The sequence below is a fragment of the Nuphar pumila genome, chromosome 4 (genome assembly GCF_984573655.1).
Source record: "Nuphar pumila chromosome 4, dmNupPumi1.hap1.1, whole genome shotgun sequence".
Taxonomy (NCBI): Eukaryota; Viridiplantae; Streptophyta; class Magnoliopsida; order Nymphaeales; family Nymphaeaceae; genus Nuphar; species Nuphar pumila.
The window spans coordinates 7439150-7465846 of NC_143252.1; the positions used below are offsets into that span (position 1 = coordinate 7439150).

The 26697-nt window shown below is 38.7% G+C and overlaps 1 protein-coding gene across 1 annotated transcript; it reads left to right on the top strand.

Annotated features, from left to right (window-relative positions):
• Positions 1-7244: 7244 nt before the first annotated feature.
• On the top strand, positions 7245-25270 carry LOC149839222 (transcription initiation factor TFIID subunit 13-like). The gene is made up of 6 exons (XM_090004035.1): positions 7245-7340; positions 8398-8543; positions 20086-20123; positions 21887-21946; positions 22369-22443; positions 24975-25270. The coding sequence occupies exons 2-6, from the start codon at positions 8438-8440 to the stop codon at positions 25083-25085; spliced, it is 390 nt and encodes a 129-aa protein (XP_089860161.1). The 5' UTR covers positions 7245-7340; positions 8398-8437; the 3' UTR covers positions 25086-25270.
• Positions 25271-26697: the final 1427 nt, after the last annotated feature.

The following is a 26697-nucleotide window of genomic DNA, read 5'->3' on the forward strand; positions in this document are numbered from 1 at the left end:
TTTTCTGCATACCTCATAGGCCAAATGGTGTTGAACTATTTAATTCTTCTGTCACTATACCCTAACCAGTAGTTCACTTCACCCACAAATCCTGGTTTAATTTGTAGTACTAATTCATTCACCAAATTATGGTTAGCTTACCACAAACCATTATTTCTGGTTGTTTCGTGTAATAGCAGAAAGTAACCTGTTTATTTTTTTCTAGTTTGTTGTATATAAGAAGACCCCTTTCACATGAATCTTCCTCCCAACCTCTCTCTCTCTCTCTCTCTTTCTCTCTCATGGCCTTCTCCCCCAACATCAAACGTCGAAGCTTTGAGGCAGTTTTTCTTTTCATAGCCATGTTATGTTGCTATGCAGGTATGATTGTTAGAAATCTGAATTAAAATTCTTGGCTACTTATTGCATTATTCTCAAAAAAAAAAACTTGCCTTAAGAAACAATCATTTATGAGTCTGTAAACTAGAAATTCTCTTGTTTGCGCACTGCAGAGTCAGATGGTGGCCAATTGGATCCACTCCAAATAACTGCCAAGGCATTATTGTGCTTTGATGATCATGTGGTATGCTATATTTCCTGTTGTTTAAGCAATGATCAAAACAAGTGTATAAAGTTGATTTGCTTAGTCACAAAAGGAATTTTTGATAGAAACATTCAGTTGTATGTGTGCATAGAGCCAGGCGTATAATCAAGTTTGCATAGTTGGCAAACTCGTGACTCGTAGTCAGATGGTTCAACTCTTGACTCGCGAGTCAGCGGGTAGACTCCGTAACTCGGACGAGTTAGGACTATGCATTTTCTAGTGTTAAGATATGAAATAAATCAAAGTTGATATTGTATAATCACTAAATTTAGCACATGACATCAATGCCTAAGCTATATAAGTCTTCAACTATACATAGTTATTAATATTTATGATTTAAAAACATATAATTCTTTATAGCAAGTATTTTTTTATGGAAATTATGCATTAAAATCACAAAATGCATGGAAAAAATACATAAGAGGCATGTGAATCGGCGACCCAGTTGGGATCCAATCCGGATTTACTTGAGTGATTCTCTAATCAACTTGCCGAGTTTGCCAACTATGCAAGTTTGTATAATGTGCCTGCTTGCTGGAGCAGATCCAGTGATCGGGCTCGAGTACTTTATAAAGTACAAATTACAAAGTACTCGGGCCACACGATGTTATAAAAAATTACACCAAAGAGACACTGAAAGAAAAAAAAATCATTAAAAAGACTAGTGTATCAATGGGACTACACGTATATAAACACGTGCACGCGCACACGCACACACACCTAACCGGACACGGGGCACCTGATGACCCACCATCTACTGTTGGTCGCCTGCATCTCAAAGATGGTGGGTGATCAGGTGCAGCAGTACACTAAAAGTGTGCAATCACATTGCACCTGATCTACCTACTTACAAGTATAATGCAGCTATATACACCAAATAATTATAACATGTAATCTTTTCTAATGTTAATTTTTGTATTTATTTTGATGGTATAAACAAGGTTTATAGCCAATGCGACTACGTGTACCGGTTATCGATAAGTGGCAACCTTAACATCCCAGAAGCTGCAACAGATGCATACTGTAGTGGACCTTGCCTGGAGGAAACGGACCTGGTGCTCCATTGTGTGGATCAGATCTTAGACAACTTTGAATTTTACAATAGGGCTACCATTAGAGATGTAAGGGATACAATTCGTGATGGATGCAGCCACACAAGATGGCGAGGTAAATTAACTCTTTCCAAATCAGGCTAATCAAGGTTAAGTTTAGCATTTCAAGGATTTAATGTTCTTGGATTTGATCCATCAAACTGTGGTCCACTGAGCTGTCCATGTATTTGAACTCTGGCATGGTTTTCTATGTAGGTTGGACCTAGTAATGGAAGATTGAACTTAGACCTAGACCTGGTTATGGTTTTTCTGACCCAGGTCTGGACCCAGTTACGTGTAATAGTCTTGAAAAAATTGGGATTTACCCAGTATGTTCAGATGGGGTCATGCCTGGTCAGAACCAAAGAGTCAGGAGGTATCCAGATGATACATGCCAACACATGGCCTTGCCAGATCTGGATCTGAACCCAGTTGAGGAATCCATCATTGGATCTAGACCATAAGATGCCTTAGTTTAATAAGGGTCCAATTCACTGTTTGCAGCACTGTGTCAAACAGTATATGATTCAGTACAGATTGATGCTTAGGGATGAAAATGGATCGGTTCCAGAACAGCTAGATACATAGGAGAGTCGGGTTGGAACAGCCAAAAATCACAAAACCCCAATACTGGATCCAACCCATTGGCATCCCTATCGATGCTTAAGATCGGATCTCCAGGCATTATAAAACTACTCCGACAAGCTTATGGAGAAGAGCCAACTTAGGCGTGGACATCAAGCCATGTACCCAATGGGCTTCCAGTTATCCAGCATGAAATGGACATGTTTAGCCCGATAAGACCCAGACCTCAGTTGGTCTGAACAGCAAATGGCTAGGTTCAGGTTCGGGGAAAAGTAGTATTTCTAAGTGGGTTACCAATATACATGGCCCCAAGTCCTCAGCCCAAGTCCAAGAAGAGTTGGATCTAGCTGATCTGAATCAAGACCGTTCCGAGGCCCATCGAGCTCTAATGAGCCCAACCTGGGTTCAGCTCGATCCAACCCGATGTCCACACCTAAGCTAATTCAATAGATAGAGTCTTAACAGGCCAAGTTTCCAGCACATAGCCATACTGATGGAATTTTTTTGTTGTGCAAGGTCATTTCAATGTGGCTGAACATATACAAGCAGAAGCAAACAAAGGAATTGGATTTTTCAACCAAAGGGGTTCTATGCTGACATTGTTGGGGCTTTCTTTGACACACTTGCTGCTAAGTTATGGATAGGGAAGCGTGGGTCCGGCCTTGTACTTGGACCATATATATATAGAGAGAGACTTGTCCATGTCCTACTTATCGATTTGCATAGATATAGAGAGAGACTTGTTCATTTCCAAAGTGAGCTATTTCTATATTGTTAGAAAACATCGGAGTCATGCATGCGATCTCACCATCTATATTGTTAATGGTTTCAGGCATGCAACATACAGAGATAATAATTCTACACATGCTGCTTAAAACACCTCTCTCTCTCTCTCTCTCTCTCTCTCTTTCTATATATATATATATATATATATATATATAGGAAAATTAAAAACTGGAAAACCCTCCCAATCCTCTCCAATGGATGTTTTATTGGATTTTTGTTATTTTTTTTAAAATTCTGACTGTAAAGATGTGATCTATATCTTGTTTTTATAGGAATCACTTCTTGGAGCATTTGATTTGGATATGCATGAATAGGTTTTTATAAGTTTCAAAATCAAAGATGTAGAATTTTTATAAATTTTTGAGGCTACAAATACCATTTTTTCTATCCAAAATTGATCCAAGTATCTGTATAGTGAATCAATCATGCTGAACACATCTATACGGTCAGAATTTTGAAAAAAATATCAAAAAAATTCTGTTGGAGAGGTTTGAGAGGGTTTCCATTGGAGATGTTTACCAACCAAATATATTTGTTGGTATGAAACTAGTTTTTCATAGTTTTTTTTGCAAATCTAATCCTAAAGATGCATTCGGCGTGATCCATTTGCTTGAATCGACTATTGGATAAAAAAATGTTATTTTTTATGCTTGAATATTTATAAAAATTCCAAGCAATTGATTTTCAACCCTTAAAAGATCCTTCTTATACATCATAATTGGATGATCCAAGAGTCTGTTTCTATAAAACCAAGCATCTATATCACATCCGTATGGTGATTTTTTCAAAAAAAAATAAAAAACTATAAAAATCTTGGTGAATATGATAACTAACATGTGAACCATGATTTTCATAGATTTTTTATTTTTTTCTCTTAAACCTAACCATACAGATCTACATGCTTGGTTTTATAAAAACCAGCTCTTGAATCATCGATTATGATGTGATCTACATGCTTGCTCATAATCTTTATAAATATTCAAGCATTCAAAAATCACATTTTTCATCGAAAATAGATGACCCAACAGTTCATTCCTAGCAAATTTACCATGTCATCTACATTGTTGGATTTCCAAAAAAAAAAAAAAGCGTTGAAAATGCATGTATTTCTAGTTTTCTTTATATATATATATAAAGAAAACTAGAATATGTAAACTAGAAAAATACGCAAATTGACATGAATCAAGATCTTCATAATTTTTTTTGCAAATCTAACCTAGCAGATGCATTCGGTGTGGTCTATTTGCTTGAATCGACTATTGGATCATCGTAATCGGGACAAGAAATATGATTTTTTATGAAAATTTGAGTCATTGATTTTCAAGCCTTAAAAGATTCTTATTATACATCGTAATTAGATGATCGAAGAGTCTGTTTCTATAAAATCAAGCATCTAGATCACATCCTTATGGTAAAATTTTAGAAAAAGTAAAATAAAATAAAAACTATGAAAATCTCCATGCATATATGTGGGCAAAAGTGAGTGTGTGCGCGCATGCATGCAGTAGAGTAGCCAAGGTTTGGTGCAACGGCAGATACCAAACTATAAATCTCTCAATATTTTTCCATTAGAAAAAGGGTGTTTTTGCTTTTAAGTTCATGTTGAAGTTATTCGTTATCATCAAAGTGACATTGAAGAAAAGGAACTGTCAAAGTAGAAGATGGCACTCACTTTGGGCGTTATTCCCGAAAAAATATGACAAACAAGCGAAATTCATGACTTGAAATATAACAAATCTGACCAATTGATTTTATTCTTGATGGTTTTGTCTTTTTGTCATCTAAAAAATTAGGCACCTTGATCAACCACTTGTCTAATTTGTTGCTTGAAAAAATCAAGTGTCAAGTATGTTGTCTCCTAAACAAATGAGGCGTCAAGAAAACAGTAAATTGGTCATGCTTGTTATATTTTTTAGGTTGCTATCAGTTGTGGTATTATGCTAAAAATTAGTATGATCTTCGTCATTGTCCGAAAAAAAAAAATGCATAACTAGTATAACTACTAAACTTTTCTGATTCAACTTTTATAATGTTACAGTTATGATTTGAGATTTATTCAACTCTTATCAAAAGCACATTTTTTTTGCTTAAAAACCTATAACAGCGAGCGAGAGGGATTATGATCAAGACTTGAGTATTAGATCAATGAACCGGCAGTCTGCCCAACCCCAGCTTGACTATAAAAAAAAAGTGTAATCAATTTTAGAACGTGTTTCGATGTAAAATATATTCATATAAGTCCGACTTTGGAGATACATGAGCTCCTTTTCATCTATTTGCTCCCAAATATATGAATCCTCCCCTTATTTGGGAAAGAATAAGAAAACAGTAAATTGGGACATATGTTCCTTTTTATTAAACAGATTAAAATTGTAAAATAATAATGCCAATAATTTAGGTTTATTCAAAAAATAAATAAATAGTACAGGCCGGATCGGATCATGTTAGATCCAAATGTTTGTGTTAGTTTGGGCAGGGAAATGCCTGGTAATCCTTATCATAAACATGGTATAAATAGAAGAGAGACTAGCTACTTTTCTTTGATCACTCGTGACAAGTAATTCAAATTCAAGATATAGGTCACCAACCTTGTCTACTAAAATATTTTTTAGTGGGTTTTTCTTTTCTTGTCTTTGATTATTATTCAAGAGCTTCCACGATACCTTACAGTGGTATACACTTTTGTTTTAGCTGGGGTTAGGCAGACCCCTACCAGATTTCTCTTAATCCCAATGTGTCAGAGGGATTCGAACTTTGGCCTTCAGCTTGGTACACGACCCCGCTTACCACATGGGATACCACCTCAGTGGTATACACTTTTGTCGCATAGATATTAGATCTAACTGTAAAGATGTGTTTAACATGACTTATTTATTATTTTAAAAAGTTTTATCAAGGATAATGTTTGTTACCCTGTGGGTAAGGAACTTTTTATTAAAAAAAATACAATATTTTTATTTTTTTACAGTTTTTTTCACATCTAACCCTCTAGATGTGATCTAAATAAAACTGACCTTTGGATCATGTTTTTCAGATGTTTATGTTTGATTTTGTGAGGGTTGAAAAATCAATGGCTTACAATAAACCAAGTTTTCTAACCTAATATATATATATATATATATATATATATATATATATATATATATATATATATATATATATATATATATATATATATGTATAGGTGCTGAAACTTTTTATGCCTACTGCGTGCCAACCACCAGTGGATGGGGGTTTTCAGGATCAATTTGTAAGGAAATCACATTTGGATCATGTTTTTTTTTTAGAAGAAGATGAATTTTTAAGCATTGAATATTTTTTTAAATGGTATACCGTTGATTTTTTAATCTCTTAAAAACTTAATTTGGTAATTATTGGAATCTTACTATCCAAAAGTCATTTTCTCATTAAATCAAAGCATTCAGATCACATCTATAGGTCAGATTTTAGAAAAAAAATAATAAACAATCTTTCCAAGGTTCTGCTTGAGTTTGAAGAGAAGACCATGGCCTAACCGATTGGCCCAACGGGCTTAATGTAAAGCGGGTTGGGTTCGGCTTGGCCCAATCTTAAAATGCATAAATGCTTAACCCAAATTATGGGTTAATAAGAGAATAACAAGTTTTCATGCAACTAATTAGGTAAATAATAATAGTTATCCAAGTTACCATTAAGAGTTAATTTTAAATTTTTGTATATTATTAAAAAATTTATTAAATAACTTATTATCCGGCCGGCGTGATAGCCCACAGGCCAACCCGAGCACGGCCCACATATAACAAGCTGGGTTTCAGCCCGACACTTAATGGGCTCAGGCCTCCTGGACTCGCATAATTAAAAATACATATAAAATACTCAGATCGGGTCAGGTACCCAGCAAAAGCCGACTCGGTTCTGGTACCGTTAAAAATCATGACCCAAACCTTGTTGCTCTGGTTGGGAATGGGTTAGCCCGAATATTATTGGGTTCGCGTTTCTCATGCTCATAGCCGATAATTCATGTTCGGGTCGGGTCAGTTTGGGTACATGATACAAATTCGACCCATTGACAGCCCTAGGCCTGAGCCTGGGTTCTATCAATGTTCTGGAAAAACCGACCTGGTCCAGACTTCCAGTTGGTCATACCCGGAATCACCGTCCTTGGTCATAACTCAATAACACTGAGACACGTTAAAGGAAGGGCGAGCACTTCGATTTTTAAAAAATAATATAACAAAAAAAAACCTCGTCTCTCCCCCACCCTTTTCCGTCTGAAGAATTTTCCGACGAGAAGAAAGAGCGTTTCACGGTGAACGGTAATCTCTCTCTCTCTCTCTCTCTCTCTCGCTTGAGGTTCCTGAGGATTTAGGGTTCTGGCGGACAGACCGGACGTCCCCTCTTTCTCTCTCTTACCCCTTTTGGTGGGGTGAGGAATTGGTTATTTATCTTTCAAATATCTGGAAATAGAGTCGCGGTTTCGTGCCTCTGTGTAAGAGGAGTTTGATTGAGCCCTCTTATCCGGAAAACCTGGATATGTTGGGATATGTCAATGGCTGCGTTGCATTAGGAAGCCTAATGCATAATGCAACACATCCATGCTTTCTGGACAAGTGGGTGCACTCAAAGATAGGATTTTGGAGCTTTGGGTACCGTCTTTTCGCCGATTGTGGATGTGTTCGGCCTTGGTTTCTTGTTGGTTTTATGGCTTTCTCTGTCGTGACGTGTTTCTGGAGCTTTGAACATTCGAATTCCAGGCTTCTCTTTCTTTCCCATGTTACATAATTCTTAAAACCATTTATATTTAGCCCATTTTCTCGATTTTCTGATTGTAACATTCAATCCCTCGCATTGGGTTTTTGTTTGTAAGCTGATTTAGGCAGATTTCACTTGTTTTTCTGTTTTAGAATGCGTCTGTTTCCCCATCTGAAATGTTTAGAATTGATTTTAAACAAACTTACTCTACGGTGGTGATAAGGAAATAGAAACATTTTTGGTAGATGAATTCTACAAATGAACTATGCAAAATTTTGGATGTTGGTCACACGATTTTTCATTTAAAACTGCTTCTTATGACCGTATTTCTCACGCAGGAGAGCTAAAATCATTTCTTGTCACAATGTGCCCCACCTGAGCCATTGAAATTAAGCCCATTGAATTGCGTGTTTGCTTATGTAAGAGTTTATATGTAGCTCTATTCTGAAGTATTTCCATTGCTTACTGGATTTCTGAGGTTCTCTCTGAAATTGTTGCTCACTAGGGAAGCATCGGATGTCAAGTTAAATGCAAGATTAAGTGATCCATGTTTCAGTATGGCCATTTGATTGTATTTTCTATTCATCTATGACCAATGCATTCACTTACAATCAATGCAAGGTCCTTGCTCATGCGACGGAACAATAAAAAATTTTGAGAAATGCAAGCTTCATCGAGTGGTAACCCCTCGAAACCTAGGGCAGCTGGGGCATCACAGCCATCCGATGCATCTTTCAAGCGCAAGCGAGGAATGTTTCAAAAAGATTGTGAGTCAATTTTCTCTCTGAATTTATTGCAGCCTGCCCACCTGTTTTCATGAGCGTACAGTGAGAAACATGTTCTTCATGTTGCAATCAATTTGATGGGAAGAAAATCCATTTATGTGTTTGGCTGCAAACACTGCTTGTAATTCTGTTACTAAGCTAGTTCATAATAAGAATATAAAAAAACATAACTTGATTGTAAGTTTCCCATTCTCCTTTAATTGAAGTCGAAGACCTATCTCTGATCAGATTGGTATTATCTGAAAATTTTCTGTTGAATGCAGTAAAAGAATTGCAAGAACGTAATTCTAATAGTATCTAGAGGACATGGCATATGCAAAGAAAAAAATATTTGAAGTGCACTTGTGGCATGTCAGTTGGCACGCAACTTGAAGCTGAAGAGCATGTCAAACATTGCTATCATTCTTCTAAGAAAATAATGTATAGCTGATTCACTCATAATTATAGAAGGGCATTCAACAAGTATTGTGCCATATCTAAGAGTCTACAATAATAGGCCTTTTATGATATTATACATCTGATGTAATATCAGTTACAGATGATACTGTGGTTGTTAAGATAAGCGTAAACTCCTCTCAAGAACCGATAACTTCAGATGATAATCCTCCGGGATGAACCCTGGAATTACCACAATTATCGTCACTGTGTTTCACATCTGGCACAAGTCCGACCAACTTGCCTTAAACTGGATCAAAGCTATGAGAACCAAAACTGCACAAGAAGCCTGAGTCGTGCTAGAGAAGTCTCATGGTTCTCAATCGCCAATGAGGATTATGCTCCTGAAGAAGGATCTTACCTTCATTAAGAAAGAAAGCATGGACATGGACACCTATCTAAATAAAATCAAAATTTTGGCAGATTTTCTAGCTACTGCAAATAGTCCAGTTGACGATATCGTTCTTGTGCAAATCTCTCTCAACAGTCTTCCCATCGAATACGAGAGCTTTGTTACTTCAATCACCACCGGAGCCACTCGTCACTCATTTGTTGATCTGTATGATCTCCTGATTAATCTGGAAAAGAGGGTCATCATGCTTCATCCCACACAGGTAGAAAACAACAAATCCTCTCAAACTGCCTTTATCACCTCTCGGGGAAGAGGTCGCCGGCTTGGTTCATATAGGGGTCGTTGGAATCAAGGCCGGGGTCAGGGGCGGGGTCCTTCAGGAAACTTTAATCAACCCCTCAACAATCCCAATGATCAACGAGTAGGGATGGCAGTGGACCGGGGGACAACGGGGCTCCGCCCCGCCTCACCCCGTTTGGATCGGGGATGAAGGTTAAAATCTATCCCCATACGAGAATAGAGGCGGGGATGGACTTACGCTTTTCCCCGCCCCGTCCCATCCCATCCCCAATCCTTTAAGGAATGACTATAGACTAAGGGGAAACAGGGCCCCACCCTGCCTTGCCCCCGTTTGGACCGGGGATGGAGGATATGAAACAGGGATGGAGGTCTGGGTGGAGGTTAAAATCCATCCCCGTGTGGGGATGGAGGCGGGGGTGGAGGTTTGGATTTTGAAACGGGGTGGGGGTGGAGACCTTGTCCCCCGCCTCAGTCCACTGCCATCCCTATCAACGAGACTCTATCACTTGTTAGTACTGCGGCAAGCATGGTCATATTGCAAAAAACTGTTGGGATATTCCCAAAACGTTTTCCACTATGTCATTACAACATACTACTGATGACCATTGGTATTCTGACACTGGTAAAACCAATAATCTATTTATGGATGACCAGTAGTTGCAAACAAATCCCCCTATCAGGGCAACGACTCCATTATGATCGAGAATGGTAAGACGTTACCTATTTATCATGTTGGTGATTTGGTTTTATCTTCTAAAGGCTCTACGTTTGATTTAAAGAATGTCCTTCAAGTGTCTGACATTGTCGAAAATTTATTATTTGTGGGCAAATTTACGGAGGATAATGATTGTGTTTTCGAATTCATTCCGTTTGAATTTTTTGTCAAGGATCGGCAGACAGACAAGATTCGTCTTCAGGGACCGAAAACCAACACGGGACTCTACCCAATTAAGGCGAGTGGCACTCCGATGATGGTAGCCTATGCAGGACATCAAGTTATGTTTGATGTTTGGCACCAACGTCTTGGGCACGCAAATAAGAAGATCGTTTCTTTTCTTAAAACTAATAATGTTATTTCTTTTAATAATGATAAGAGTACCAAGGTTTGTGGACATTGTCTTGTTGGAAAGGCTCGTAACATTCCCTTAGGATGTTCCTTATCATATAGTTCAGAACCTCTTGAATTGTTGCATGCCGATGTCTGGGGCCCTGCTCCTGTCCTCTCTCGTGAAGGTTTTTGTTTCTACTTGTTAATCGTAGATGATTTTAGTCGTTTTTCGTGGCTATTTTCTTTGAAAATCAAATCTCAAGTGTTTTACTGTTTCAAAGGTTTTAAATCTATTGTGGAAAGTCAAGTTGGGTTCCGCATTAAATCTTTTCAATCAGACAATGGTGGTGAATTCACAAGTGGTGAGTTCGAGACTTATCTTCAAACCAATGGTATTTTTCATCGCTTCTCCTACCCCAGCCTGATCCGTCCTCCTCCCCAGCGTCTCCTGCCTCAAGTCCCACTGCGCTTTGTCCACTTGATTCTCCTCCAACCGTGTCTGCCTCCCCTGGCCCATTGGTGCCTTCTTCTGCGCCTGACCCGTCCGTCTCTGTCCAACCTATCACCCGTCCTCCTGATCACATTCACCAAATGGTGTCCCATTCCATAAAGGGTTCGCTCAAACCCAAATCCCTCTCTGCGGCTTTGTACCCCATTGCTTTCAATGTCCAACTTCTAGAGCCTGAGCCCACCACCTACAAGCAAGCCCTTAAGCATCAACATTGGTGCTCTGCCATGGAGGACGAATACACTGCCCTCTTACAAAATCGCACCTGGCATCTCGTTCTACCACAACCGCAGTTGAATGTTGTCAGCTTTAAGTGGGTGTATTGCATCAAACGGCGTGCAGATGGTTTTATTGCCCATCACAAGGCTCGTCTTGTAGCCAAAAGCTTTCATAAGGAGGAAGGGGTTGATTTCTTTGAGACCTACAGTCCCGTTGTTAAACCCACCACCATTCGGGTGGTTTTGTCTCTTGCAGTCTCTTTCAAGTGGCATATTCATCAACTAGATTTCAACAATGCCTTCCTTAATGGCTTCTTAGATGAAGACATTTACATGAGCCAATTGCCTGATTTTGTGCATTCTCAATTTCTTCCTCATATTTGTAAGTTTGATCGCGCTATCTATGGTGTCAAGCAGGCTCCGTGGGTCGAGTACCAGCACCTCAACTCATATTTGGTCTCTCGTGGCTTTGTTATTTTTAAACCAGATGCTTCTCTTTTTATTTTTCAACAGGGTGATGTTATTATCTATATTTTAGTTTATGTGGATGACATTATCATCACTGGCAACTCCTCAACGGAGATCTCTCGCCTTATTTCTCGTCTTGGTGTGACTTTTTCTATCAAGGGTCTTGGGTGGCTTAGTTATTTTCTTGGTATCGAGATGTTATATTCCTTCGCTAGTGTGACTCTCTCTCAACGACTATATATTCTTACTCTACTTTAGTAAGTCTGCATGGCTGATGCCAAACCCGTTTCTACCCATATGGGCTCCTCTTCCAAGTTATCCAAAGAAGGCTCACCTTTGTTCAAGGATCTCACACTCTATCACAATATTGATGGTGGCCTGTAATATCTCTCTCTTACTCATCTCGTCATCGCATTTGCTGTCAACAAGGTTTGTCAATATATGCATCAACCGACTGATGCTCACTGAACTGCTGTCAAAAGAATCTTACGCTACTTAAAGGAGACTTTGCATCATGGCCTCCTCCTTCAATCCTCCTCTTCTCTTCAGCTCAGTGCCTACTCGGATGCGGACCGGGCTGGTTGTCCTGATGATCGAAAGTCTAATGCCGACTTTGTTGTTTTTCTTAGTCCAAATGTCATTTATTGGTCGTCCCCCAAGCAAAAAACCGTGGCTCGCTTGAATATAGAGGCTAAATATAAATCTCTGGCCTGCGCTGCCTCCGTTCTACTTTGGTTACACTCTCTCCTATGTGAACTTGGGTTTCCTCCTCGAGCACTACTTGTGTTATGGTGCGACAATATCGAGGCTCTCTACCTTGCTGCAAATCTTGTTTTTCATGATCGGACTAAGCACGTTGAAATTGACTTCCATTTTGTTCGTGATTACGTTTGCAAGGGCCACCTTCAAGTCCAATTCATTTCCTCTCATGACCAACTTGCAGATGGCCTAACCAAACCACTTCCGTTTGCGCATTTCGTCAATATTCGTCACAAGCTCAATGTGCGGGCCCCCTGTTGAGCTTGAAGGGGCATATATGATAAGCATAAACTCCTCTCAAGAACCAATAACTTCAAATGATAATCCTCCAAGACGAATCTGAAAAGACGTAGCCATTCATGTCTGGGTTCTAGACCCAATTCGTTTTAACTATTTTAACACATGCTCATTAATGGCATGTTGTAATTTTAGTAGTCTGTAATGGGTATTTTCGTACCCTAATTTTTGTAAATGAGTTTACTTAATGTAAAGCAAGAAGAGCCGACCCTATTGGGGTTTCTCTTGCCGCCATCAGAGCTTCTCTCTCCTCTCTCGTTCTTTTCTTAGATGGTATCAGAGTCGTGATCCTCTCCAAGGTCTCGGTCGAAGGTATTTCTTCTCTTACTCCTCCTTTTCAGCCAACGTATTCCTTTATTTTTTGCATATTCTTATTCTCCAACATACTCCTTTTTCAGCCAACGTATTCCTATTCTCTTTCTTTCTGCATATTTTCTTTTCTATTTCTAAAATCTGAATCCTATCTCTTTCTATTTCTAAAATCTGAATCTGCATATTCCAGCCAACGTATTCTTCTAAAATTTGAATCCTATCCTTTTCTTACTCCTCCTAGCCAACGTATTTCTCTGTGCAAGTTTCAACATATTTTTCTATTCTCTATTTCTTACTCGTTATCCTCTTTGACGTGTTTTCATATCACGTCTACATTGTTTCTTCTTTTCTTCAGAAAGACAAGGTCATATTTAGAGATTTCTATCCGAGTAAAACATCAGATCTCTTTTTGGGTTTCCTTTCCTATTTGTTTTTCTTTTTGAAAGGAAAAGCACATTATATTTAAATAACGTGTTCATGTTTGCATTTCATTGACCGACTTTTATTCAGATCGTTTTTGCTGCATAACCTCGGTTTCTGATCGTTTTTGCTGCAAAACCTCAGTTTTTGCCTCGCGTAAAAAAAAAAGAAAAAAGAAAAAAGAAAGAAAGAAGATAACCGAGTTCTCTGAAACTTGTTCTTAGTTATGATTCAAAGTCTTGCTTTCACCTTCATTCGCCTATGGATTCTTTTTCTGCTTCTCAATCTGGCCTCTCTTCCAACTTTTTTAGCCAACTGTATCTGAGAAACTGAACAACTCCAATTTTCTCACCTGAAAAATACATACCATAGTTATCGTCACACGGTTCCTCTAATGTTGCAATAACCCCTAACCACCTCTTCTAATGTAGTCATTTGTTATCCTGTAAAATGGTCTAACCTTTCCCAGTTTGTAGGAGTATCTACCGATTTTCTATAACTACTGTATATTGGATAACACTGAGAGTGTTTTTAATATTATTGAACCCTGTGTTAAAATATAACTTGCGTATGGATCTGGATCCAGATCCATACGCATGGTATGTTAAATGAACACATGCTGAATATTACTCATTAATGGCATCCTTGTAATATCTCTGATATTATAAGGATCATTGTATACCTGTTTTATATATAAAGGATTAGGGCTTGGAGGTCGAGTAATCAAGTGCCGCCCCAGCCATTGTGTATTTCTCTCTCTCTCTCTCCCTCTCTCCCTGTTTCCTGTGTAAGCTGTACCAGATATCAAATCTGATATGGTATTAGAGCCTTAGCCATCCTGCGCGTGAAGAAGTTCTGAAACAGCAGATCGTGAACGACAACCTTCTTTCAGTGTGAACATCGTGCTCGATCCTCCTCCATGGTTTCAGCATTAACAACGTGTTCATCGAGAACAACAGCCTCTGAAACCCTTGATCTTCTGAAAGTTGGTACCTTTCTTTTTCCTTTCAGCGTGAACAACAACTTTTGAAACCCTTGATCTTCTGAAAGTTGGTACCTTTCTTTTTCCTTTCAGCGTGAACAACGTGCACATCAATCCTTTCTTTTCTGTTACTCATTTTTTTTTATTCTCGCTCATTTTTGTTATTCTCGTTCATTCTATCGTCTGTGTTGGTTCCATTTTTTTCCTAAACATCACCGACTGCTGTTCCCCTTTTTTATTTCAAACTAGTTTTTGATTCCACAAGTTTCCTTTCCTTTCTTTACAGTTTTACTGATTAATTACAGTTTTACTGATTAATTAAGTGATCTCAAATCTGTTTATTTCTTTTCATTCATCTTGTTTGCTTATTCATTATTCCACTGATATGGATTACTCTTCGTCTTCGTCATCCGGTCCCTCTGCCAATTTCTTGAGTCAGCTCGTTACAGAAAAACTTACTCATTCTAATTTTTTGACCTGGAAGAGGCAAATCCTTCCTTTTATACGGAGTCAGGATCTCGATGAACATTTGGATGGTTTAGTTCCTATACCACCACGGCTTATTTTGCAGGAAACCAAGGATGAGAAGGGTGACACAATTACCATTTCCATTAAGAATCCAGAGTATACAACTTGGAGGAAGCGAGATCAGTCTTTGGTTGCTTATATTATGTCAACACTCTCTCAAGAAGTGTTGGTTACTCTTTCAGATGATTGCACTGCGGCGGATCTGTGGAGTAAGCTGTCTCAGACATACTCTCAGATATCAGAAGCCAGAGTTATGTACTTAAAAAATGAATTTCAAAGTTTGAAGAAAGGCTCCATGACAGTCATGGAATACATAGGCCGCTTGAAGAGTATTACTGATCAATTGGCTGTTGTTGGAATTGCTATTGCAGATAAAGATAAAGTTCAACAACTTCTAAATGGATTGGGTCTTGATTTTGACATGTTTACCACAACTTTATCATGCCTTCCTCACTTGCCCACTTTTGACGACCTCCAAGCGAAACTTCTCCAGTATGAGATGATTATGAAGCAAAGGGCAGAAGGAAATGAATCAGCTCGTCCTCATTCAGTTTTGGCCATGGACACTTCTGTAGGTTTTGGACGAGGGAATGGCAGGCATCAAGGAGGCAGAGGCCGCTGACGTTTTGAGCAGGGAGGACGTGGTATCTTGCCTACACCTAATATTTCAGGGTTTTTTAATACAGGAAATCAGAGGAGAGTGCCCACTTGTTTCTTATGTAACAAAAGAGGACATGTGAAAGCTGATTGTTGGTTTAATCTACAGAACAGAGGAAAAATAAACAAAATTGAGAATAAATCAGCTACCACTATGGACACAAAAGTGCCATCCACAGATGTGCAACAACTTTTGTTATCAGCATTGTCACAGATGATGATCAAGCAAAATGAACAAGGCGAATTGTATGTTGATTCAGGTGCCACCACACATGTTACGGGTAATGCGGGTAAGTTATCTCACTTATTGCCTTATTTTGAAAAAGGTAGTATAGTTACGGGAGATGAAACTTATCACTCCATTAGTCATACTGGCAGTGCGCATATTCCTATGTCAAAATCCTCACTTCACTTGTCCAATGTCCTTCTTGCTCCTAATATTAAAAAGAACATTGTTTTTGTAGCTAAACTTGTTGACGATATGAATTCTTCCGTCGAATTTACTCCCTCTTTTGTTTATGTTAAGGATCTACGAACGAATGAGACGTTCGCTTAGGGGGAGCGACAAGGAAACATGTACATCTTCAAGGAGATCCCTTCAGTGTCTTCGTCTTCAGTCCCAGTTCTCCAGTTGAAGTCGTCCAAGCATCCTTCAGTGTCTTCACCTTCAGTCTTTGTTTTTCCCTTTATTAGAAGTTTTTAATTCATCTCATTGTAATAAGTTAGATATTTGGCATAGTCGTTTGGGACATTGTAGTCGGGGTTTCGTTGAAAATCTTGTATCTGATGGTCTCCTTCCAGAGTCTAGTTTATGTTCAATTTTTGATAATAATAATAAATGTTCTTCATGCGAACTCTGCAAAAGTCATGTTCTTCCTTTTTATATTATAAATAAAAGAGCTTCAAAGCCATTTAAGATTATTTGTTCTGATGTTTGGGGACCCGCACCTATTCCTTCTCTTTCTGGCAGTCGTTACTATGTTATCTTTATTAATTCTTATTCCCGTTATACTTGGATATATTTCTTAAAACACAAGCATGAAGTTTTTCAAATATTTCGGGAATTCCATTCGATGGTCAAAACAAAGTTTGCTTGTGATATTGTGCATTTACAATGTGATGGTGGAGGAGAGTATTCATCGAACGAGTTTATTGCCTTTCTTCGGGATAAAGGAATAAGTTGACAGGTTTCTTGCCCTCATACTCAACAAAATGGGGTTGCGGAGAGGAAACACAAGCATATTGTCGAGAGCGCAATGAGCATGTTACATGATAGCAATGTGCCCGTTAGTCTCTGGACAGAAGTTTTTCACACATCTGTTCATATCATAAATCGTCTTCCTATGGTACTTTTGGATCAAAAATCTCCCTATTATACTTTATTCGGGCAACATCCCTCTTATGATGAGCTGCGTGTTTTTGGTTGTGTATGTTATGTACATGTTGATTCATCTCTGCGAAATAAGTTTCAGGACAAGGCTGTCCAGTGCAGATTTGTTGGGTATGCAGATGAATACAAAGGTTATCGATGCTATGATCCTACTACAAAACATATTAGGACCTCCAGAAATGTTGTTTTTGACGAACGAAACTTTCAGGTCAATGACTCTGCAGCGTTGCCATCTCGAGAATTAGAAGTATATGATCCATGGATGAGCGCAGATCTTATTGCTAATACAGGAGAAACATGTCAGACAAATTGTCCTTCCTTCGGCTTGAGTAGGGAGTTGAATGACTCACAGATGCATGTTGAATTATCTCCAGTTGAGCCACCCCCAGTAGAACGCTTCTCTGGGCAGATATACACTAGACGAGACAAAAATACAGAGCCGAGGAATGTGGAAAGCATCGCCAATGATCCGGCTCAAAGGCCGTCACGCATTAAGCATCCTATTCAACGATGGGTGAGTTATGAGACCTTCTCCCTTGATTTCCAGTTGTTTATGTCTCAGCTCACAAAACAGAATGAACTCACTTGTTTTAATCAAGCTCTTCAATCCCGTCATTGGACTGAAGCTATGAATGAAGAAATGAAAGCTCTTCATGAATGCCAGACTTGGGAAATAGTCCCTCGGCTAGAAAGAAAGAATGTAGTTGGCTCAAAATGGGTTTATAAAACAAAGTATAAGCCTAAAGGAAGCATTGACAGATATAAGGCACGACTTGTTGCTCGAGGATTCACACAACAACATGGTGAAGACTACGATGAAACTTTTAGTCCGGTAGTCAAAATGGGTACTATTCGTGTCATCATATCCCTAGCTGTCGATCAAGGTTGGAGCCTTAGCCATATGAATGTTAAAAATGCATTTTTGCATAGAACTTTAAAGGAAGAAGTGTATATGGAGCAACCTCCTGGTTATGCCGAGAAGGATCCTACTGCCTGGGTGTGCAAACTAAGAAAATCTCTGTATGGGTTGAAACAGGCGTCCCGTTTCTGGTTTGAAAGTTTCTCTATGCAAATTCAGAGTTATGGTTTTAGAAGATGCTCTCTGGATCACTCACTTTTTATTTACCAAAAGGCAGACATTGTTATACTTCTTCTTATATATGTTGATGACATTGTGATCACTGGGAGTTCAGATAATCATGTGCAAGACGTGAAGCAGTTTTTAATGAAAGCTTTCAAGATGAAAGATTTAAGGGAGTTGAGGAACTTTCTTGGTGTGGAAGTTGACAGACAACAAGACACATTGACACTCATGCAACAAAAATACACTCTTGACCTTCTGGAAAGAGCCGGGATGACGAATTGCAAATCAGTCAGTACTCCTAGTGTATTACATCAAAGGCTGAGCTCTGAAGATGGTCATCTTTGTGTCAACCCTACAACATATAGAAGTCTCGTGGGGATGTTACAGTACTTGACCTTTACCAGACCTGATATAGTTTATGCTGTCAATCAGGTATCCCAGTTTATGCATGCTCCAACGGAGGGTCATGGAAGCTGTGAAGCGCATTCTACGCTATTTAAAAGGAACTATAGGAGACATACTTGTTTATCGCAAGAACAATAATCTGCATAGAAGACATCAACTCATCACTTATACAGACGCAGATTGGGCAGAGAATCCAGATGAGAGACGATTTGTCTCTGGATATTGTGTATATATTAGACAGAATTTAGTATCCTGGAGCAGCAGAAAACAAAAGGCAGTGGCACGATCGAGTACAGAGGCTGAATACAGATCGATGGCTGCAGGCACGACAGAAGCCACATGGATTAGACACTTATTGAGTGATCTTGGAGAGACAATTATTCGATCTTTTCTTCTATGTGACAATCAAAGCGCAATAAACATTGAATGTAATCCTATCCAGCATAGCAGAACGAAGCACATTGAGATTGATCAACATTTCATACGGCAGAAAGTCGAGATGAAGGAGATAGAACTACATCATGTTTGAACAAAAGATCAAGTGACAGATCTGTTTACCAAGGGGTTAACAAGACGTCAATTTTGGCTATCGAAGAGCAAGTTGTACATGCTCCAAAATCACGTACAACTTGAGGGAGGGTGTTAAAATATAACTTGCGTATGGATCTGGATCCAGATCCATACGCATGGTATGTTAAATGAACACATGCTGAATATTACTCATTAATGGCATCCTTGTAATATCTCTGATATTACAAGGATCATTGTATACCTGTTTTATATATAAAGGATTAGGGCTTGGAGGTCGAGTAATCAAGTGCCACCCCAGCCATTGTGTATTTCTCTCTCTCTCTCTCTCTCTCTCTTTCTCTCTCTCTCCCTCTCTCCCTGTTTCCTGTGGAAGCTGTACCAGATATCAAATATGATACCCTGCACTCACGAAAATTGTGTGAGCCTAAGCAGGTTTTCTCATTTGTCGTCGTTCTTTCAGTTACCTTGTCTATTTTCCAGTTTCATTTAGCTATGCTTTAACCAGATTCATTTAGACCAAATACATGGTTGGGACTTAGTCTTGACTCAAGAACCATATCTTGTTGGAATTTCTTTTTCTTTTATTTATTTTTTTTGGCTCTGTAGTTATCTTGATCGAATCTTGAACAAAATGGTGGAATTGTTGTATTTTAGAGTGGGGTATATTGATATATTTCCCATCCTTACCAATGAAAAAATTTATTTCATTTCAACTTGAATAAGCATATAAGTATTCAATACTATCTTGACGGCTGGATGCTGTATTTGTCTGATTAGATGCATCCTTTAATATATTTTTTGTAAGATTTTATCTGTTGATGATGTTGCAGTGCAGCACATGATGTACGGCTTTGGGGATGATCCAAATGTATGCTCTCTCTTTCTCTCTCTCTCTCTCTCTCCATGCACTCACACACACACACATACGCACATGCATACAGAGCTTATGTTAAATGATAGCAAGCTCATCAACCTTTATTACCCTCAACTAAAATTGCATGCACACTACACAAAGTTCTTGTGTTGAATATTAACAAACTCATGAACCTTTATTACCCTCAACTAGGGTTGCAAACGGATCGGATCTCAGATCCCAAATACATTGAGAAATCAGATCTGTTTGGACTTTGGATCTGGGACTGCCAAAATTTGCAAATTTGGCTTCCTGAATCTGACCTGTTTGCAACCCTATCCTTAACCAAAATTCCATGGTGATGCATTGATTTGAATAGCTCTGCCAAAGGTGGCTCCTTTTGACAAAGCATTCTCTAATCTTGAAAAGTAGAACTCTGTAGTGGAAGTGGTGCCAGCTAATACAAGGTGCCATTGTGTATGTGCATGTACGCTTGTCTCCAGGTGGGTGGGGCATGATGACAACTATCATTGATATTTAAAAATTATTACTTTGGTCACCATTTTAGATAGCCAAAATATTGTGATATTTTCAAAATATCATGATATTATCATTTATAACAAATTTCACAATTTTATCATTATATCTACCATTATATCAGCTATTTAGCAAGAAAAAATGACACTTTTTATTTATTACAATTATTTTTATTTTTTATTTATTTAAAAGCGAGAAAAATAAAAATTTTCAATTTCCTACAAGAATTGGCTGCTGTTTTAAACATTGTGTGACTGTGGTTAGGAGAGGTGGTGCATGGAAGGGGTATGCCCTACCTCTATCATGAGAGAGATCCAACCTTCTGAAATGACAGACTGATTAGTCTGATCGTCCAGATGGTGCCTTTCCTTTTGTGAACCATGGAGGCTATTTTGATATTCTGACCCAACCCATTCTCTGTCATGTGACTCATGAGTTTTCACATTCATCAGATGGGAAATCTCACCCATATTGAGAGAAACAAAAGACGACAATTCCTTGGTTTCTTCATAGACATCTAGGGACATTTTTGACATGCTGAACTTTTCCACCATGAAGATGCACTTAATCCTTCTCTGGTTATGTTCTAATGACCTACCAGATGTTAATATCTAGAGAAAATTCTCCGCAAACCTTTTAAAATTGCAAAATTCCTCTCAGAATCCATGTTTTTCTTAATGTATGTTGAACTTAAAGTAATTTTTCTTCTTTTCTCTTTTATTAGAAGACAGAAAAATTACACATGCCAGTTTTGGGACCATTCCTAGGCTTTCAGTGAGCAGAAATTCAGATTTGATGCAGGAAAGGCCAGTTTTATTCTACTTTAGCCAATAAGGGCTAGTTCTTGTTTCCAAATGTCTGAAATCAGCTTATTCAGTTTAATCTCTAAGTAAAAGGCAGAGCATCAGATGATTCTAAATCTTAGATATCTGGCATTATAGTGTAGCTCAATTGCATTAGCAAAAGAAAAGTATGCTGAGATGAAAGAAATGGATGAGATATCTATCTAGAAAATATAAGCGGTGATACATGTGATTTTGGTGAATGTAGAGCAGTTCTGCACTTTTAGTTAAAAAAATCCTTGATGTTGCAGAATTTCCATAATCATTGAACAAAAATGTTAGATATATCCATTATGATCTTACTGTAGCCCCATTTTGAGTCTGTGGTGTTATTAAGATCTTTCTTGTACAACTAGCTGCAACAAGGAACTGATGTTATCTTTTCTTAACTGGCTGCAGCCCCTTCCAGAAACTGTTGCCCTTGTTGAGGACATAGTGGTTGAGTATATCACAGATATGGTAAGCTTATGGTTACTTTTAGGCTTGCTTTGAATTTCATCATTTCGTAGATGTTACAGAGATTGTGACCTTTTCTATATATTATTTGTGTTGGAGAAATATCTGCATTCTATTGATATGAATGTTTCCGATTTTTTTTTCCATTAATGATTTTAAGTTCTTCAATTCAATGGTGGCCTTGATGCCTCTTGGTCTTAATGTACACCATTAGACTATGGGGACTATAGAGCCCATGTAACAAGGTTGAATGATACCACTATATGAAACTAACACGCGTGGATTAATTTCCTATGTTATCCCTTGATTGAATAATTTTTCTGAGTTTAACACAATGTGGTTCTTTTATGCTGTGTTCTCAACATGTAGTCTATCTTCTCGTGTTTCCATAACTTAGTGTATTACTTGAATGCTCAACTTTTCAGGTGCATAAAGCCCAAGTTGTTGCATCAAAAAGGGGAAAGCTTTTGACGGAGGATTTTTTGTTTTTGATTCGTAAGGTAGGTAAATCTTCTACCAGGGCATTGTATTATTGTCTTGAATGTATAAGGATTGACCTAAACATTGTTCTTTTATGAGTGGAGACTGTGTCTTTGGCGTCTTCCAGAGTAATTCATTAAGGTTTTTATTTCTGTACTGCTTTATTAGTCCAGATATTTAAGTCTCATTTTCTTGAACAAGTAGTACTCTTCTGGTCAATTCAGTATGTATCCTTGATGCACATTCTTTTATTATTATATCTCACGACAAGCTTGTTCAGTGCAAAGAGTTGGGCTTTGTTTCACAACAACCCCATGATGACATGTTCATACACCATTGCATGAATTCAGAAATCAGCTGTGTCTTTATGCATCTTTGAGATCAATGACAGATTTGTTCCACAACAACCCCATGATGATATGTTCATATCACAATTGCATGATTCAGAAATCAGCTGTCTTTGTGCATCTTTGAGATCAATGACAGATTTTTTTCCTGGTTGCATTCCATTTCGGGGGTATAAATATTTCAGCTGGCATTTGTGGCATACACAAACTGATGCATGATGTCCAAAAGGCTGCATATAGAAGAATACCTTAGCTTTTTGTTGTCAACAATTGGCTGGTGCCCCTTTCTCCATGGGATGCATGCATGCTTTACAATTCATGATGTGTTTAGATATAATAATCACCAACAAACCATGATTAGGATTAATTATTCATGATAAGGCAAATGTCAAATGTTATTAGCTAGACAAAAAGGTAATGAAAGTTGAAATCCAAAGATTTTACCTACTTAATAATTTTATATGATATGTTCTGCTGTTCTTGTGATGTTTTGTTACCACATTTATCATTGTAGTGAAGCAGGTCGTGTCCGTTCAATTTTCTTACTTTTATTCTTTTGCTTTTTAACTTCCTTATTTCTAATAGAAGCTTATGAAGCTATAGTAGCCACTTTTGCCATTTTTTTCTGGCTCCGGTATTTCTTCACCTGACCTTCTTGCATTATATTTCAATAGCAAAATTGTGCCTTTCATGTCACTTAAAATTGAGGACTCCAGCTGCACAGCTAAGTCACAGGGACTCGGCAAAGAAGGTGCCACACCCGCGTCGACGCGACGCGGGTGCGGTCAACACAACCCTGGGTGCGGTCAACGCACCTAGGATCATTTTGGTCCAAATTTTCGGACGTTAAAAAAAAAACCGATGAAAAAGGAGGATTAGGGTAAATTTTTTTTTTGCCCTAATCTCCTCTCCTCTCCCGCGCAGCTTCTCGAGTCCTGCCGACGCCACCTCCTCCTCTCCCTTGTCGCAGGTACCCTCTAGCTCCCTCTCTCTCTCTTCTTGTGTAGGCAATGGAGGGGCCGAGCCCCCCTGCTCCCTCTTGCTTTCATGTTGGGTCGTCAGGGGAGGGGTTGAGCCCCCCCCCCCCCCCCCCTGCTCCCTCTCGCTCTCTTGTTGGGTCGGCAGGGGAGGGGCCGAGCCCCCCACCCTGCTCCCTTTGATTTCAAGGGAAGGGGGGTTGAGCCCCCCCTCTCGCTCTCTTGTTGGGTCGGCAGGGGAGGGGCTGAGCCCCCCTTGCTCCATTTGTTTTCGGCAGGGGAGGGGGTCGATCCCCCCCTCTCGCTCTCTTATTGGGTTGGCAGGGGAGGGGTCGAGCCCCCTTTCCTGCTCCCTCTTATTTCAGGGGAGGGGCTGAGTCCCTCCCTGTTTTTGACAGGGGATATATATAATATATATATATATATATATATTATGTTTTTATATCAAGATAATGTTTGTATAATTGATTTGAATTTTTGAATGTATTTTTTTTTGTTTTTCAAATTGGGTTTGTAACGTAGACAAGGAACATCTAAATTTTGGGATGTAAACCCAGAAGAGTGCGACTTTGAGGGAGACCATGATTTCAACATGACAAACATGGATTTATCTGAGCCCAGTCTTCCTTCTAATGATGCATTTAAGATCCATTACTTTTGGTATGTAATTTAGTTCTTTTCTACTTTACTTATTTGATCTATATTTAGGTTGATTTATGTAATTGCTTTACTTATTTGATTGATATTTAGGTTGATACATTGTATGCGTAATGAATGATATTATGACAATGTTAAGGGTTAAATTATGATAATGTTAACTGTTAAAACTTTAAAATTATATATATATATACATTTTTGCCCTGCCGCACCCCCGCACCCTAGGTTTTTGAAAGTGCCGCACCCCTGCACCTGCACCCGCACCCGCACCCGCACCCATGTGACTTAGCTGCACAGCAACCTATTGCATCATTTCATCTATTTTATTGCTTTTTTGTATCTTTATAATGATTTCACCCTTGCATGAACAGCCAGCAGCGTTTTTTATCACTCTTTTTGGTTTTTATCGTTCGATGCTGATAACTTCAGTAATTCCAACCCTTGGCTTGTATATGGATTGGCTAGAGTCCCCAATTAGACATTGATATCTGGGATACACTTATTTCAGTGACGGTGTGTTCAGATTGTCAGGCACTGTAAATGAACTTTTTCTGTTTTTTGCTTGAACAGGACATGCCAAAACTTCACAGATGTACAGAGCTGCTCTCCATGAATGAGGAGCTTAAGCAAGCTCGCAAGGCTTTTGAAGTTGATGAGGAGAAGCTGGCAACCGTTGATTGAATGCCCTATCAGATAGTGTGTTTGTTCCCTGCTGTTTCCTTCTTTTCATTGATCTTGTCGCTAGCTCATGGTTATTTATCTGTTGCACTGCACTGCCTCAATGATCGTTGTCCATTAACGTCATTGTCCTCAAGAACTGGTAACAACAATTCAAGGTGAAACAAAAAGGGAGGTGTGATCTCGCATAGATGGTGCCATTTTTCAGCCATAAAAGCACTTTCCCTCACCACCCACATCTACCACACCTACCGAAAGTTATGACCGTTTCCCAGTCACTCAGTGGATGGAAAATGCTGGGATGATACCATACACATTGGATGGTGTGTTCCCAGTTGTCTTCCAATTGAAGGGTGGTCAGAAAATGGTCAGAAAATGAAAGAAAGCCCCTCATGTCATGGCTATTTTCCAGTTGGACGCATGTCTGAATATCTGAAAAGTAACCATTCTCATCACGTGGTACCATCATGGTTGCTTTCCGACTGGTGGGTGGTTAGAATGGCCATAAAAAAATGCTAGTTGCTTTCATTGTATGTTACCTTTGTGGCCATTTTTTGGTTAGTGGATTACTGAAAAATGACTGGACTGTAACTGGTGTGTATGGTTTGTTAAAGAAGAAGAAGGGGGAGGTTCAGGGGAACACAAACCTCTCTCTTAATAAACCAAGCTTTGCAAATGAAAAATCTGGGAGAGGTAGGTTTTTTGAAAGCTTGGATTTTGGAAAACCAAGTTTTTTCAAACCTGGTTCTGTTCCACCAACAGTGCACAGAACCAGGTTTTGTCTGGTTATTGCAGACCAGGTTTTCAATGTCATCCAGATGTCTCTAAGAATGCTGTGTCTCAAGTTTAATTAAATGTCACTTATACCACTGTCATTTACATATACGAGTATTATGGGACATTTATCTTGAACACAGGCATTCATTTATTTTTAATATTTACTCAGATTTGTTTCATTTATGTTTTTCATATTTTACAATATCTGCTAATCTCTTTATTTCCCAAGTTTTAAACATACTTTGTTATGACGCAATTCAAAATCAATTCAACTACATTTGATTCATTTATATCGAATCATTAGTTATGGGTGTGGGTGGGGGGGGGGGGGGGGGGGTGAGTAAAATCATTTTAGACATCCAAAAATTCTCAATGATGCTTATTTATTGGTTTTAGGCAGAACAAGGCATTACAGGGTGTACAATCTTTGATCAAGTTCTCAACTTCAGTAACAATAATAACATTGCTGATGCTAGAGCATTTCAGATAAGAGGAATTTTGAATGGGCTGTAACTGAACTTGAAGTTGGAAATGGAGTGTAACAAAGATGAGGCCACAAGGGCCAGACAGATTGCAGAGATGAAAATGGCACATCAAGATTATGTGGGTGCCAAAAGGATGATTGAAAAGGCACAGAAACTCTTCCCAGGAACTCACAATTTGTCTCAAATGTAAGCCATCTGCAATGTCCATTGTGTTGCCAAACCCAAAGTTAAAGGTTCTGCAATGGATTGGTATCAGATTCTCCAAATTGAGCAATCAGCAGATGAGGCTGCTATTAAAACACAATACCGAAAGCTTGCATTGCTTCTTTACCCTGATAAAAATAAGTTTGACG